General features: G+C 29.6%; 1 protein-coding gene across 1 annotated transcript; it reads right to left on the reverse strand.

Moving 5' to 3' along the window:
* Positions 1 to 284: 284 nt before the first annotated feature.
* On the reverse strand, positions 285 to 15,537 carry LOC136983715 (homeobox protein ceh-30-like). The gene is made up of 4 exons (XM_067280545.1): positions 15,270 to 15,537; positions 2,846 to 2,952; positions 2,654 to 2,769; positions 285 to 1,184 (listed from the first exon to the last, which is right to left on the reverse strand). The coding sequence occupies exons 1-4, from the start codon at positions 15,487 to 15,489 to the stop codon at positions 866 to 868; spliced, it is 762 nt and encodes a 253-aa protein (XP_067136646.1). The 5' UTR covers positions 15,490 to 15,537; the 3' UTR covers positions 285 to 865.
* Between the last annotated feature and the right edge of the window lie 1,336 nt (positions 15,538 to 16,873).

A 16,873-nucleotide genomic window follows, 5' to 3' on the forward strand; every position in this document is an offset into this window, starting at 1 on the left:
ACCCCTTTGCGATTTTTCAAACTGAACAAAAACATCCCCCAACCCATTTATAAACTAATACTTAATTTTAAAAAGTCATCAAAACAAAAAGAATCAATTATTATTCATCAAAGTGTGTTTTAACCTCCCTCTTCTACCAGTTTTACGTGTAATTTTTCTCTTAATTCATAACACCCGAACTGTGTAAGAATGCTTTATAAAGTTCAAAATAATCACCAGGTTTTTAATATATATTTTTTTTATTTATTTATTTTCGCAAATATCTATAAATTACAATGGGTGTAGAGCATAAATTATATACAAACTAATTAATTTTTTGTTTGTTTGTTTGTTTGTTCGCTGGCTCAAACTATTCGGATCGTTTAGGCCTCTTGAATGATGATTAATTTAATCGTATTTATCGTTCGAGGCGGTATAATTTGGTGCAATTTAAAAATTAAAAAAAATTAAAATTAATTTTTTTAAGAATATTTTTGCTTATTTTGTCCATTCAAATTGTATTTTTGTACCGCTTAATAAGCTTAAAGTACTGATAATGTCGTTATAAATACGATTCGGTACACTTCATGGCACATAAGAGTTTAGCACGAAAACCATCTTGTGTACCTTTAAACGCCTTTAAGAGGCGTTTTCGTGTCATCGATCTAACGTCACAACATTAATTTTTGAAAAATAGTTTCGTGCTATTATCATTATGGCTCAAATATTTTCAAATTTTTCATACATAGATTCATTTTTCTTTACATCTTTGGACACTCTGATGATTCTTTTTAATCTACCAGCAGGACGGATCCTTGTTGTAATTTTTCTTCTTTTCTTCTAAAAGGATTTTTTTTCAGGATGGATAACAACTTTAGGAACATTTTTACTGTGTTGCCTGTCCTTGATAGAAAGATGAAATTGAGGAATATGGTATCTGTCCAGGATAAACTGCTCTAGGAAGCACGGGACCGTTCGAACCACCACTCCTAGGGTACATATCTAACGAAGACGAACTTGTGCTGGAAGATGCACCTGCCGAATTAAGTCCAGATAACGAAGAGATTGTAGATAAATAATTACTATAACTGTATGGCCAGTACGGAGAGGGTCCAGGACCCCAGAGTCTAGGAAATCGCACGAGACCCACATTATCTCCTGGAAACACTTCAAGGCCCATCATAGCTTGTCGTTTCCATTTTGTCCTGGATAAATACGTTAAAAATGGGGGGGAAAGTAGTTTAATAACTCGGAAACATATCAAAATCAAGTTTTATAATTAGATCGTAATGTTTAAGATATCAATTTGAAATTAAAACTGTCAAAAAAATGTTATAATTATACAATAAGTTAACCTAATTTTGGCATAAATTTCCTGATTTATTGCTATTTTGTTACAACATTTCAGTATATTTACAATTATATATAGGTCGACAGTAAGGTTTGGCCCTGTGTAAGATATTCATTAGTCCAATATCTGTCCAGTAATATTTTGAAATCAAATAAAAATAATAATCTTTCTACTTCCTCGTAGGTTGACAGCCGAATTAATTCTATAATTTTCGATTCTAAAAATGCAATGACTTTATATAAAACATTGTCTTTAAAATTACATAATGTATTCTAATTTTCTTGTTCTTCCATGCAGGAAGATATGTAACAACGCCCCGTTCCCTGTGACAAATTTATAAGTTCCCAATGATGTATAATTGGTTTGGATGACATAACGATGACTCTCTACGTCTATTGTAGTGAGTATTTAAAATAAAAATGTGTTTCCAGGTTGTCATGCTACTACTCAACGCCTGAAACATGCTTCACTTACTACGAATTAAATACTCCGACCCCTCTTTAGTACTCGAATCCGTCACTAGATGGCGATATGGGTCGCTGATGAATGCCTTAATATCGAATTAGGTGCGGGAGTTTTCAGGGACGACCTGTTTATAGGCCTACACGTGCACACACGAGTGCAAGAGCCTAGCCTACTTTTTCGTATCTCTTGTGCTATTTTTGGTAATTGTTTAATTAATTAGCAGTTTTTACAACTAAATTGAAGTAGGGACAGTCGCTGAGAGGTTGCTATGTGTTCTTATATGAAAGATAATAAACGAGGCACTGTAGTATTTATTAAGCTCTTAATAATGTCACATACGCTGATATTTTAATAATTTTATCTGAATTTCTACGTATCAGAAGTTTATTAAATCGTTTGACATACATAAGCTAGTGGTTCTCAACCTTTTTTTTGAACTAGCCTAATGGCACACTCAAATTCTTAGTGGCACACCATCGAACCAACATCGTGTTTCGTATATGAATAAACGAAATAACGTTAAAGATCTGAAGTATTTTACTCAAAAACATACACAAATAACATTTAAAAGTTAAAATTTATAATGAATTTTTGAAATTTTGTGGTCTACCCGTTGAGAACCATTAAATAAACCATTTGATCATCAATTCCATCCTATCTTTAAAAACCACCACGCACATATCTTGCAAAGATGAGCGATATGTAACTAGATCTTTGATTCTATTCTGTTTTAAAACCCTGAATCCCAATACTAAATGCACAAATCGATCTTTAATATTAACTAAAATTATGCCAGACAATAGTTTAACGTTCCTTCTAGCAAACAAAAGGCTTTATAATTCTCAAATCATATCTTACCTTCTATTTTGGTACCATGTTTTCACTTGAGTATCGGTAAGATTAAGTTTGGCCGCTAATTCCATCCTATCCTGAACACTCAGATACTTTTGACGTTCGAAACTCTTTTCCAGTGTCTAGAAAAAGATTTTTATAATTAATTAAGATTAAAAGTAAACGAATTTTAATTAAATAATTGCTAATTAAGCTCACTTTTAATTGATGATCCGTAAAAGCTGTTCTGGCTTTCCTCGGCTTTTTACATTTTAGGGAGGGACTCTCGGATCGGCTCGACTGTTCGATATTCTCAACTTCGGAAGCTGGAAAAAAGGAGAGAAGAAAGATTTCCAGTTTAGAAGGCTGACTTCGGGCTATCTACGAAAATGATCTTAATATGAAGAAAAGTAGATAAATTATCTCTAATGGCTGAAGTACCCAAAAATCACTTGAACAAATTTCACTCTGTTAGCATCATTCGCACGCTATTTGAAAACAAAAGTAACCTATTTGGCTTGACAAATTATAAGCAACACGTACAACATCTCGGATAGAAGATTCGATTGCCTCAGATTACAGGGTTCCGAGTGATCACGAGACGATGCACTACATTGCAATGGGCACAGAAGATAAAAGACTTTAATGAGTCTTAATCCTTTCGAACGAGAAACTACAAAACAAAAAAAAATAAAGCTGCAACCTTCTCTACCCTTTTATTGTTCACTAAAATATAAGAAAAAAGTAAACTGAAAGAGCTAGAGAGAGAGAGAGAACGAGGACTCGTAAAAGTGGGCAATCACCTTTATTATTAAAGGGTTTCGGATACAATTTTGAAGATCTTACGGGTTTTAGAATGTAAAATATTTAATGTTTAAACAATTATTACGGCGAATTTTTAAATTAATGGTTTCTTTCATATCTATACAACTGTGTATACAGACAAGTGTGTAGAAAGCTGGGACCACCTGGCGCCTACGCTGTCTAAAGATTACAGGTAATGGGATCTGTGATTGAAGGGGATAGGGGGGTTGGAGGACTTCAAAGAAGCGGCTAGCGCACTTATTCTGACAAACCAGATACGCCAGTTCGCTTATTATCGAAATTATTTTTAAATTAAATATTTTAACAGTAGGGAAAAAACCACCAAAGCATTCGATGAACTGTCATTGTTCGCATTATAAGAACGTAAACCATTGAAAATTGAGAAAAATTAATTTAATATTAAGCCATTTATAATATTTGCAGATATTCGAATGGAAATTTTTTTACAATTTTGCTAAATTTGATGGTGAAGTGTTATTTTATTTCGATGTAAACCCACTCTTTGGAAAAAAACAAGAAAAAATAAAGCTAATGTTTAATCCGAATTTATACGCGGATACCTTTCAGAAGTGAACTTTGCTTTGCATAGGGGTACTTGTTCTCATATTGAGATAATGCTAAACAGTATGGAAAGTTATGGAAATGAGAAGACTAAAAGCAACCTTAATTCCCCAGGCGATCTTTGTTGTGAGTGAAGTATCTTCTTCGAGTAGATCCCTTTCTTACATTTCCAACGCCTTTTACGATAGTTCCATAACTTTGACCTCTTCCACCCTATTCTAACCTTGGATGTGGTTTGACCTTCTTAATGGACTCTTCTATAAAAGAGAAACAGAGAAAACGGACTGGAAATCAAATCTCCAGACACGTAACCTCCCACACATAGTTCTTTCCATCTACATAGATGCCATCCTCCTGCATTAACATCAACATGCAAATCCTACTTCCAATGCTGAATGCATTTTGAAGAAATCTTTAGAGTTGAAGATACAGACATTTCAGAATTATGTTTCCATAATTTTCCATCTTATTTTCCGCCCGGAATAACAGTACCGAATCGTTTTTCTATCCAAGAAAGTAATTCCGGTTTAACTCTCTTTTTTTTTTTTTTTTCTTTAACTGAACTAACTCGAAAGATTAAATTTTCGAGTTTTCCTTCTTTTTAAATTTTAAATAAATTCTAGTTTATAAATTATTATTTGCTTTAAATTAATAAATTTTAACTGTTACGTGACGGGAGGTTCTCGCATTAAACCTAACGTTTACACACACGTTCAACGTGTACTGTCGGTAGATAAAAGCGAATATACTCTGAGAGAATCCCCCCAAAAAAACCTCAAATTAACCCAATTAACAGCTTGGTTTATCACCATTAATTAATTAACACAAGATTTGATATTTGGTAAAGTAAAAGAGTACCGAATATCAGAGCAACTATAGAACTAAAGTGCTTTACTTCACTGCTTCGTAGAAGGGGCTTAATCTACTCAGACATTATGTAAATTGACAGTGGTCATGTTACGAGTAGAATTTTCCAGACCACATGACGAACACAATGCTTGGAAATTAGCGCATGTCTTTTCTCCCAGTGTGCTCGGCCATGTGTAACATCATGTATTGATTGCTCGCTTTATACTGTATATTCCCTACGCTGTCACGATTTAGATAAATTGGAAAGACGTATTTAAATATGCGTTTTATTTCATTTCTCCTTCAATTTGTTTGTTTTACTTTAATCTTTTATCTGCTTTCTAATTTTACTTCGTCCTTTTTACTTAGTAAATAAAGAGATAAAGTAAAAAAGTGATCGCTAAAAACGATAGATTCAAATAATACTTCTCCGTTCGCTACTGTCTACCGATTTTTCTTCCTTCTTATATAATTTACCTAATAAATACATTTTATATGCCATTTTGTACATTAATTATGCATTATATTTCTTTATTTACTCGTTTATTTCACGAAAATAAGACCAAAAACCATTATTCCTCTCCTGATGCTAAGTGTGTCTCTCCTGTTTTTTACTTACAAAAATTACTTTAAACGTAAATTTGTCTCTAAATATATACATTTTCTTGCTTCTGCTTATAACAGAAGCGGATTTATAATTCTTATTATAAAATACATCGAATCTCCATCTCTAACAACGACCGCTTCTTAACGGCGGCCATTTTTTCGGACACATTGAACAAAAACGCATACGAAATAACTTCCAAACGACGGAAATGTTTCGATCTCTTCAGTGACTGTATTTACGGTACTTAAGAAAGTATAGGTTCGGTTTATGAAATATTGTCTTGGCCTGTAAAGTCTAAATTGGGATATAGTTGTATGTTTTATGCATAAATTAATTACAAACTAGATTTTTATAAGCTAGTATTGTATGATATTCTAAAATAAGTAATGGTAAACTGCAAAGTTTTCCTAAAGAAATGACAAGACTACTCTAGGATTCTACAGTAGCATCAGGCTTTAATGATTGCATCCTATCTTTAACTCTGATGTCACTGTAAAATCCTGAAATGTTCTTGATATTTTCCATAAAACAACTTAATATAATTATAATTACATTAATTTAATATTCAATAAAATCATTTTATAGGAATTAAATCTCTTGTTTCTATCAATAACTTAATTTTGATTGATTGTTATTGATAGCGAGTCATTTGTTTCCTATAAAAATCCGTAAATTCATTAACACAGAATTCTCTGCAGCATTTTATTCTAATTTGATTCCATTCCAGAATTATAAATTATATTGTCCCTAAATCTTATTTAATTTCTTTTTCCCTACGGAAGATCTACTGATGAGTTATAATATAGAAGCGTAAACTTCTATATTATATAGAGCCAGAACATCTAGTTATAACTATTTAGTCTATATGATTTTTAATGCCTAGAATTAGTTATAACTTAAAAACTAAATCTAGGAAAACTAGGCAGCCTTATGTCCTAGCTGTAATATAGAAAATCATCTTTAATCCTAATTAAGATTCTTAATAAACTACTACAAAAGTCATCAATATTAAGCTCCAGTTCTACACTCCGATTTACATTCTTCCATTCAAATTATCAACCTCATTATAACGCCAACGACTTGTAATTCCCACAAAATTTACTACATACAAATCTACCTCGATCCATTAATAAATTTATCTACTTCCAATGTTATATTAAATATTATATATAAACATATCTAAGCAGTGAAGCGAGAAGATGCACGGTTCCATGAACCGATTCTTTATGTAAAACGTTTCCAAAAAATTATATAACATCTTCGCATATGTAAGTATGTAGTCATTTTAAAGCCTTAACATTTAAGTGTGTGTATATATATATATACATATATGGATAGATATGTCATAGGGCAGATACAGCAAACTAGCGATTTCCGGACTACTGCTCAAGTATAAGAAACTTACGCCCATTATAGAGCTTCCGACTGTTTCAGTGATGTGATATTTTCTCCACTAGGTTTGCGTTGATCCAACGCTAAATCGAAGGAATCCATAGGTCGAGCCTTTCTCACGATACTTTCCTACCCATTCAACATTTGAAAATCTTTAAATCGAAGAAAGAAGTAAACTTAATACTACGTTTAAGTCTTGAGGAATTACTTTAATATCATTATATTGGTAATCATACTCTTATATTTATCCAACCATAAACTTAGTTTAATGATCTTTACGACGTTTAAAAATAATTGAAATAATAGTAAAAACCTTAAAAATATATTTATTATAAAGAAAAAACATCGATTTTAATGCTTAAAAATGATCAAATTTACACTTAAAGTGTCGGAGTTGTGCGGTTCTTTAACACTTTCTAACAGTCACTTCGCGCTTAAAATTTAATTTTAAACATTAAAAAAAAGTTATTTTTTATATTTTAAATCATTAAATAACTTCCACATAAATTTACTTTTTTATATAGTCCTAATAATTTATAAAAATTAATTCTTATAACTTTATTAGTTAAAGGAGAAATTTTCTTAGAAACTAAATTAATAAATCTAAAAATACTTTATAAATTAAAATAATAAATTAAAGAACGAAATAATATTAATAAATACAATAAAAAATTCATTTTTTAAATGGTTTTTTTAACTTTTAAGCATCTAAAAATTTATAAACGAAGACGAATTTAATTAAAATTTTCATATTTACGAGGCGAATTTTCTATATATAAAAAATAAAAAAATTAACTTGAAAACTTTTAATTATGTAAAATTAAATTAAAAAATAAATAAAATTTTTATAAATAAATCAATTTTTTTTTAATTACGTATATTTACAGCACGTATTAAGGATAAAATGCGTGAATATATATTCATACATTTTTATATAATTTAATTATTATATAATAAATTAATTAAAATTATTGTTTAGATTAGAAAATTTCCTTGGAATTTTTTTTATTTTTTATTTTTATTTATATTTTTGTTTTGTTTCTCAATCGAAAGTATTTTTTCGTTTAAAGAAAAGAACACGATTTTACTTTTTAACTTAACTAAAAAATAAAAGAGGAGGAGGAGGAGAAGGAGGAGGAAGAAGAGGGGAAGAGAATAAGTGAAAGTGCATTCTTCTAAGTTGCAAAACATAATTTATTTTGTGATTAATATGCTAAATTTTTCGATTGTTTCTCTCATTAAAAAATGTATGAAAAATGTAATCTACTTGTTTTTCCATTTTCTAATTTTTCTTTCTTTTTTTTATTCACGTGAATTTTTGATTAATTTTAATGATGATGAAAGTTTTCTCTTTTTTCCACTTTATTCGCTTGAAAAAAAATTAATTTAAACGTTAAAAATTGATATATTTATATAAAATTCTGTATAAATTTTTAAAATATTTTATATATTTTTAATTTATTTCTATATAAATTAATTAAAAAGTGGGTTTTTTTCTAGAGCTAATATACAAGTCACTTAAGCAATTTTGTTTTAGTTTTCAGTTAAAAATAAAGAAAAAATAAATAAAAATATCATATATAATATAATCGAAGTAAAATTATTTTTTAAACGTTATTTTTATACTTTTTAAGGTTAAATTTATCCAAAATAGAGTATCTAGATGTTAGTTTGAATTGAAGACACGTTGTTTTAGAATTATTTTACGGTTATTTTTTATATAAAAATTTAACTGTCGAATCTGTATTGTGTATTTTATAATACTTTAATTGTTATTATATTATTTTTTTCTAATTTTTTTAAGGTATAAATGCTTGTAGTTAGTGTTGTTTTGAAACGAAAATTTGTTGGTCCTTCGTTCAGTACATAAAAGAAAACAGTAATAGCTGATATAGTAAGGGACGTATACGCATGAACACCTTCGTTTAATGTTTCTTGTAAAGTTCTCAAGGCAAACTAATAGCATTCTTGTCAAGACTATTAGCGAAATACTTATTCACTGACCATATAGGATTGCCTCTTACGATAGGTTTCTTTAATGGAAAAAAGGTGGATTTTACACCTTTTTTTGTTTAACACTAATTCAAATAATGCCGAAATTGAAAAAAATAAACTGAAATTTTGCCTTTAAATGTTTTAAAAAAGTTAATTTTATACATCCTAACTCGAAATATTCGAGTCAAAATCGTGATTCACGTCTCTTTTTTATTTATTTTTTATTCGGTCGTGTGTCATTTTGGAAAGGAAAATGGCGGAATACGATGGAATTTTTAAAAAATCTGAGGTCAAAATTTCACAAAATAGCGAAAAATAAGTCTGTTCTAGATTTAGTCAACCGTTGTAAGAACGTTATTGAGTATAAAAAGAAAATAAAGTAAAATAAATGACATCGTTGTAAAGGAGTGTGCTGTTATCTAGAATCGAACGAAAGAAAATGGCCTTTAAATCCATACTGCAATTAAGTTTTAAACAAAAAACAGTATTAAATTAAAAAAAAGAAAGAGTAAATGTTTATTTTAAACCATTACTAAGTAAAAAATTTGTAATTTGAGGTTAATTTTTAAGTAAATTAATTTCTTTTTTTCAGTGATGCTGCGATTTGCTAAATGTGGCGCACAGCTCCATTAATTTTTTAAAAAAATTAAATAAAATTTATAAAATTATGGAAGATAATTTACATTTGTATCATTTATACATTTTTAAATAAATAAAAACTGAGTTTATATGGTTTTTTTTACGCTATTTTTCTTATATTTTTACTCGATGTGATTTTAACCTTTAGTTCATCATTAATAACAGATAGCTTTCACACTAACTAAATATTATCGTAAAGAAAATATTCAGGATAGTATTTAGCGTAATTATCTTAGTTTATTTCTAATTTTAATTTGATTAATTTAAGTTAATTTTAAAGTATTGTATGTAAAATTGCATAAAGCATATCTTAAGATGCTAATGCTTAATATACAATGTCATGTTTGTCGAAAATAGTTAATTAAATTACAGAAATGAACAACTAGAATGCAGAGAATATGGAGAAAAATATGCACATGTTCGCATTTAAGTCGATATTGTTATCATAGAAAAGCATGTTTTTGTTAGGGAAATTTAAGATTTAGTAAGATTAAATAATGTATAGAGTCACCTAACACGTAATTTGGGCCATTTTCACTTATAAAATTGTAATAAAATCTAGAAAAACTTGCGATCTTTACCGATTTTCCGATTCAGAAAGCCTTAAGTTAGCGTATAACGCGCACTTTTTGCCATTTATTTTTCTACCGTTTTGGTAACGATTTAACAAAACAATTTAACGTGTCCTAAAATTTTATATTTTAATCTAATTTTCTAAACAATTTTAAAGCAATAAAACATATAAATCAACCTTGAACGAGCGAAGAACGAGTTCAAGTTTGAAAAATCATCTTTGAATTAATGGCTCAACGCTTGGTAGATAATGGAAATTTTCAAATTGTTTAAACTTTATTTTATTTATCTTTTTGTAATTAACCATGTGAAAAACTATTAAACATACATTTAGCTTTATATGTGTATATAATGTAAAATATGTAAAAAACACCGCATATATGTATAAGATGGATCAATGTTCATGAACTGCTTCAACGATTTGTATACAAAACAAAGAGGAGGGTGAAAAAACTATAAAAATCTGGCTATAAAAACTAAAATAATTTGATAAAATAGCAAGATAAATTTTTATATATAAACACACAAAATTTCTGTGAGAAAAAATTAGCCTATTTTACTTGTTTTTTGATTGATGGAAGCTTATCTAATCTTCAGATTTATGGTTTACTTTTTTTATTCTTTTACTATATTATAAACAGGAAGGGTCTATTATCTTATACGTGAGAAGATTATTGAGAAAATTGCCGATTCTAAAGTATTTTTGGACTAGAAATAAATACAATAGAACAGATTGGGGGAAAAACTTTCAAAGGACAAAGATAATCAAAGTTAAAGTACAAAATAACTACGATGATTCGCTCGAACGACTGCTGACTGTTTGAATATCACAATACGAGGATGACTGTTTGTATGTCATTCACAGGGAACTTTATTTATTTATTTTTTATTTTCTACTTGGATTTTATCCAATAATATAGAAAAATTAACTTGAGTAGTTATCTTGATGATATTAGGACTGCCTCTGTGATGTTTTATAACGTACAGAATATATATTTTCGTAAATTCTGTCTAAGTGGGAGGGAATTATGACAAAAATGTTAATTAATTTACAAAATTTGACTTCAAAATGCTTAATCTGTAATTTTTACGTCATATTTCAGGCTACAGATGCACGTGTCAATGTTGACACCTTAAAGTATGCCTCACTTAGAATATAATGTTGTAGCTCTTAATTAATGTAACCTATGTTATATTTTACACACATAACGGACTTTTGGACCGCCGTGTATACACAAAACGAGATTAAGTATTATTTTATAACACAGAAACAATGTAACAGCGCTTACGAAAGCTCTAAAAATAGGACTAAATGTGATCAATACACAGGCCTGTAAAGTCGTATAGACTATATTTAGATATATAATTTATATATATCTTCTGACTATCCACGCAAATTTTGCACTCTTAAACACAGAAAATTCACATTTAATCTGGAAAATTTAGTATAATCTACAGTGTATAATGTCGCTAACACGACATTGTCACTACTTCTATCGACGTCATAAATAACTAGATTAAATCTATAAACAGTTAGGCTATCAATTTAAAATGTTTCTCTACTAAATTAATAATTTATTATCACGTAAATCCACCCAAAAAAATGGGGTTTTAAAGCGAATTCCAATGACGATAAATTGCTTACGTGAGCGATAAGTGTCATTAAAAGTCCTGCATTAAGTAGGAGAGTTATTAAATATATTCAAATTAAGATAAAGAAGGAGGGTCTGATAAGGAATATTAATTAGTAAGGAGAAAAATAAAAACAATTAAAGGAGCCACGTGCAATTTATCAGAATTTTCTGAGTTAAATTTCAATCACAAGACACGTTACTTGATTTATGACTATTCACATCATATATTCTGCTTATATCATTATTCAATGTCTGCTTACCAAGGTATAACTACTCATTATTAACCATTTGAGGAATTCGCTTGTTTAATATCAGGAAATTAACTGTTATTTTCGTTTTAAAGGATCATTTTTTAAAGTTTTCTACTAAATTATAATGGTTTTTTTTATGCCTTAAAAATGCTAAAATTAACCCAAATGGTTAAGATGATTTAGCGATTCGGACAACGATTTCAACTTAATTAAGCTGCCATTTTGTACGAAAACATTATAATTTGTGGCTTAAATTGTAGATTTAATTGAAGTTTTTAAAGATCTTTCAATGAGTAATGCTGGGGAGGGGTCTTAAAATAACCTTAACCGTTTAAACAATGTTTTAATGTATAAAAAATCTACCCAAACTTTAAAATCGATTGTTCAGAAAATTTTATAATTAAAATTAATGTTTAAAATGACGAAACTTGGTCGAATAATCTCATTAATGAGACTCGGTAGAAGTTTTCTTAAGAGGAAATCAGAAAGTTGTAAAATTTAGTTAGAATCGGCAAGTAGATATCGATCCTGACATATTAAATTACCATAATACTTTACATCTAGTGGAAGATAATTAATGTTTTCGAATGATTCCGCGTCTTAAAACAGGAACTGGAAGTGCATATCCGCTATCAATATCGTTCTTGAAAGCTGCATCCGTTGTCATTTGTCAAACACGAGCTCGACTATACAACACACACACACACCCACCTAAACACAAACCGTTACAGTAATATATACAGTTGTTGACATAGAAGCGGAGATCTAACAACACCCACCTACAGGAGGGGGGACGATAAAAGTGGTCGGCTGATGGACAAAAATGAAAATAACACCTGGAGTTTCCGATCACTCCCGCTGACTTTTGCATTAGTAACCCCTTTTGTAGTCACAAAAAACACTACCTCCAAGCGTTAGCAGGAAATTAACTCTGATACCTAAACTGTCAAAATGTTTAATGGCCGTTTAGAAAATAAATCTCCATCCCTAAACACCGACTCTTGAGAGTTTCGAAGCTACTAAATCTTGGCCCGACTTCCAAAAATTTAACGGCCGCACGTTTCCAGTTTGAAAATGATAATTATATTCGTAATTTCTTTCACGTTGCATGACATAAGTCGTTGGAGATGCCTTATAAAAATGACAGTAACTGTAATTATTATTCGTATCTTTGCGTGAAAAATCACATTCGGGGTTGCTGCCATTTTTGTTTTTTTTTCGTAGGCTAACGTAGCCTATGGGCCTTGCTAGACAGTTTGATAGACATTAAAGGAAGCGACTGTAGAATAGTTAGGTTAAGGAGTTCGTGCGAGTCAATTTCCTCAAAGTTAAAATGCTTCTAGAGAAGTGCAAATAAGTGCCTTAATCGCTTTCATAATGGTTTATCAACTTGTAAGTAGCCTTTACCTGTTTTAAACGTATACAGACATAACGATACAGCTCTTGTGATAAGTGTACGGGTTTTGATGTTATATTATAGATATAAGCTTTAATTTATAGGCTATATATATATATATAAAGGCTACGAAAAGTATTTTAAGGCTCAAGTATAGAAAAACAATTGAAAACAGCACGAATATAAATAAATTTCAAGTTTTTCGGGGTGTTTTTAGTGGTTTGTCAATTCTATAAAGAATTAAATATATTAAAATAGTTATAATTAATATCAATTTTGTACAGTACATTAATTAAATTTAAGTTGATTAATTTAGAAATGAGCCTTACGTTGGTAGAGTTTAATAGAAAGTTCAAACTGTAAAGATGTGTATATGAAACTGGATATGTTTACAGTGACAAACCAATAAAGAAGGCTAAAATTTATGAGAATTTCAACTGTTTAATACATTACAGTTTGTCTTATTCACATTTGAGCCTTGTATATCCTTAATTTTATACTGTACCTCGCCTTTCTTATATTTATAAGAGACTGTTGAACATATGAACGTTTATACATTCATACATTTAACAGTTAATTCTAATATTTATATATATATATATAATTTTATAGAAGCAACCCAAATAATAATATAATCTTTAAAGTTTATCAGACCAAATCACAATTAATCTGAGAAATACCTTCTTTAAAAAGACGAAATTTTAAATTCAAACTTAAATTATTTCTTTAATAATTATAATTAAAATCAAATTTAAATATTAATTAAACAGAATTGAAATTAATTACACCGTTTTACATTGTTAGAGCCTTAGTAGAAAGGATACAAAGTGAAGAAGAGGAAGAAAAGAAGTTTATGAAAATGAATACGTTTGTTATGGAAAAAGTGATAAATAAGGCTCAAATTTACGATGATTTCAACGACAAAATCGCATAAAAAGGCATCAGAAAGGCTTACACTTACGTTGAATAATCTATCTGGAACGATGAACAAGTAATTGGCCGTTAAGTAAACAGAACAATATTTTTAGCCAAGCGTATCTGAAAACCTTGATGTGAAATCTGTCTTATTTGATTTTTTTTCTAAATAAATAATAATTGGGTGAGTCGAAAATTTAGATATTTATTTTCAATTACATCGTTATTTTTAGTTGATTTAATCACCTTTAATTTGATGACGATTAATTGTGACAAACGGAAAAAATCTTGTATTTAAAAAATCTAATAAATAATTAATATTTTATTTAAATTATATTAAAATTTAGTATTTTAATTAAATTCTATACTATATTTTTGATTCATTTTTTTAAAAAATATTACAGTTAAGAGTGCTGGTTTCTATTTTATAAACCTAAATCGCATAGGCTTAGTCCTATGGAAAATTAAAGAGTGTGTGATTAAATCCTATAAAATCTTAAATATAACAGATAATCTTTTTAAGCTTCCTAATATTTAAGATATAAAGCACTATTTGACATAATAAAACCTAGAGAAAGCAATATTGAGCACTGTAACGAGGTTTGAATAAGGCTTAATTTCACAAAATGAAATAAAAAATTTGAAAAGTTTTGTGTGTAGAATATAATAAAGCAGAAAAGGGGAAAGAATGAGGACTATTTGACGTAATGAAGGTAGAAAAAGCGTGAAAATAGATACTTAATAAAGTTTTTACAGGACAAAATAAGAGCTAGAAAGTGGTAAAAATAAAATATAATTTAACAAAACACGAGAAAATCATAATAAGAAACAATTTCAACACTTCAGTACGATGCAAAAGAGAAGAATTGAGAAACCAGCACAATAAACTCTTACATAAAAAAGAAATTCTCGATAAATAAGACAAAAATAACTTCCATACATCGCAACAAAGTCAAAAACACGAGCTTAAGTAAAAGAATTTTTTAAAAAAAAGCGCGATTCTCACCTGCAAACTGAGACTTTTCCTGATCTTCGCTGACAGAAGGCGATTTATCGGCATCGTTAGCGCTTCTGTTTGACTTTTCACTGTCGATAATGTCGCAAATTAAGAAGGAGGGTGGATGCACAGGCGCCTGTTTACCCTCCGATCTTCTAGACACGGTCAAATCGGCCGGTTGATCGCATTCGTCCGCACAGGCTGCGGTCAACTCCGTAGACATAGTCATGGTTTAACCATCCTGTAATATCTCACAAGTTGTTGTCCCTCTCAGATATGTTGGCAGCAATGTTGCAGTCACAACCTGTACTTGTTATCATGCTAGTTTCAGGGCGCTACTCAGGTGTGCAACACAATAGGTGAACTCACAATTGGTGATTCTTCCACCAATCATACGAAGAGCGCTATTTTTTCCCCTTTCGGTTGATACTTTTCCACACACACACAACCTGTCGATAGTTTTTTATTTTATTTTATTTATTTTTTTATTTTTTGCTAAAGTTAATTTAAATATAATAACTGTATAATTAAACAAATCGTTTCTAATTTTTATGCCTTTTTTTTAATTATAATTAAAGGTAATTTAATTGTTTTCGAAGAGTTTAAATTATCGGTTTTTTTTAATGGTTAAATTATAATATAGGGAAAATTTTAATTAGTAAGGAATTTTACGTTTAAAATAAGCTAATATCGCTTTTTTTCTCTCTCTTCAAAATATAGAAAATTAAATAGGAATAAACTGGACTTTTATAATTTAAATTTAAACACTTCAAACAAATTTTTAATTTAAAAAAAAGACATTAAACTGTAAATTATAATATAAATTTTTTTAAAAATAATCTCATTAAATTTCAACTTTGTTTTTTATTTAATTTTTTTTAATTTCTAAGGGAATTTCAAATAAAAAAAAAATTTAAAAAGTTCGACATAGTTTCGCGCTACGCATGCGTTCTATCCACGTGCCACCACATCCGGCACGTGCCGGAGGAACGTGAATGGAGTAGCCGCACGAGCATTACACGTGGACACGTGGCTTTAGAGTCACGCGAGCTCGAAACACAAAAGAAAGAACGGCGCATGTCACGTCACAGAAGCAAAAAAAAAAAAAAACGTCGGCAAATATTTCTTTGTCAAGTGACAACACAAAATGTCGTTGGGCTGTCGTTTGACCCGACGCAAGCTGTTCACAAGCGCGTAATTGCCGTGTCCGGGAAGTGATACACAAGCGAAAAAAACCCATATTCAATACCAAAAAATTTGGTTAGGGTTTAGGGTCATTCCGATTAGATGTCGATAACCCACGAAATATATCGATTTTTCACGCTAACTGGCTTTAAATGTGCCCCTTTCAAGGTTTTAATATTAGAAATTGAAAAGGTTTTACTTATTTTTACAGGCTAAAAAGGCCCATAAAAAATTGTTTATAACGTAATTTAATGGGCAACTAACGTTAGATGTTCTGATCTTATTTTCTATTTGTGAAGACGAATAGATGAAAGTATTATACAGACTCAGCAAGGGCTCCTGATACAAAAGAACCATCAAAATTTAAATTTTTTTAATATGAAAAGCGATGCCCCACGACTCCCCGTCCATGTTTTTATATACAATTT

The sequence above is a fragment of the Centruroides vittatus genome, unplaced genomic scaffold, assembly GCF_030686945.1.
Source record: "Centruroides vittatus isolate TY-2023 unplaced genomic scaffold, ASM3068694v2 contig_884, whole genome shotgun sequence".
Lineage (NCBI taxonomy): Eukaryota > Metazoa > Arthropoda > Arachnida > Scorpiones > Buthidae > Centruroides > Centruroides vittatus.

Coding starts and splice junctions, on each gene's coding strand:
- LOC136983715 (XM_067280545.1), bottom strand. CDS start 15,489: ATGACTATGTCTACGGAGTTGACCGCAGCCTGTGCGGACGAATGCGAT. Junction 2,953..15,269: donor GGAAAAGTCTCAGTTTGCAG/GTGAGAATCGCG, acceptor CCTTTTTTCCAG/CTTCCGAAGTTGAGAATATC. Junction 2,770..2,845: donor TTACGGATCATCAATTAAAA/GTGAGCTTAATT, acceptor ATCTTTTTCTAG/ACACTGGAAAAGAGTTTCGA.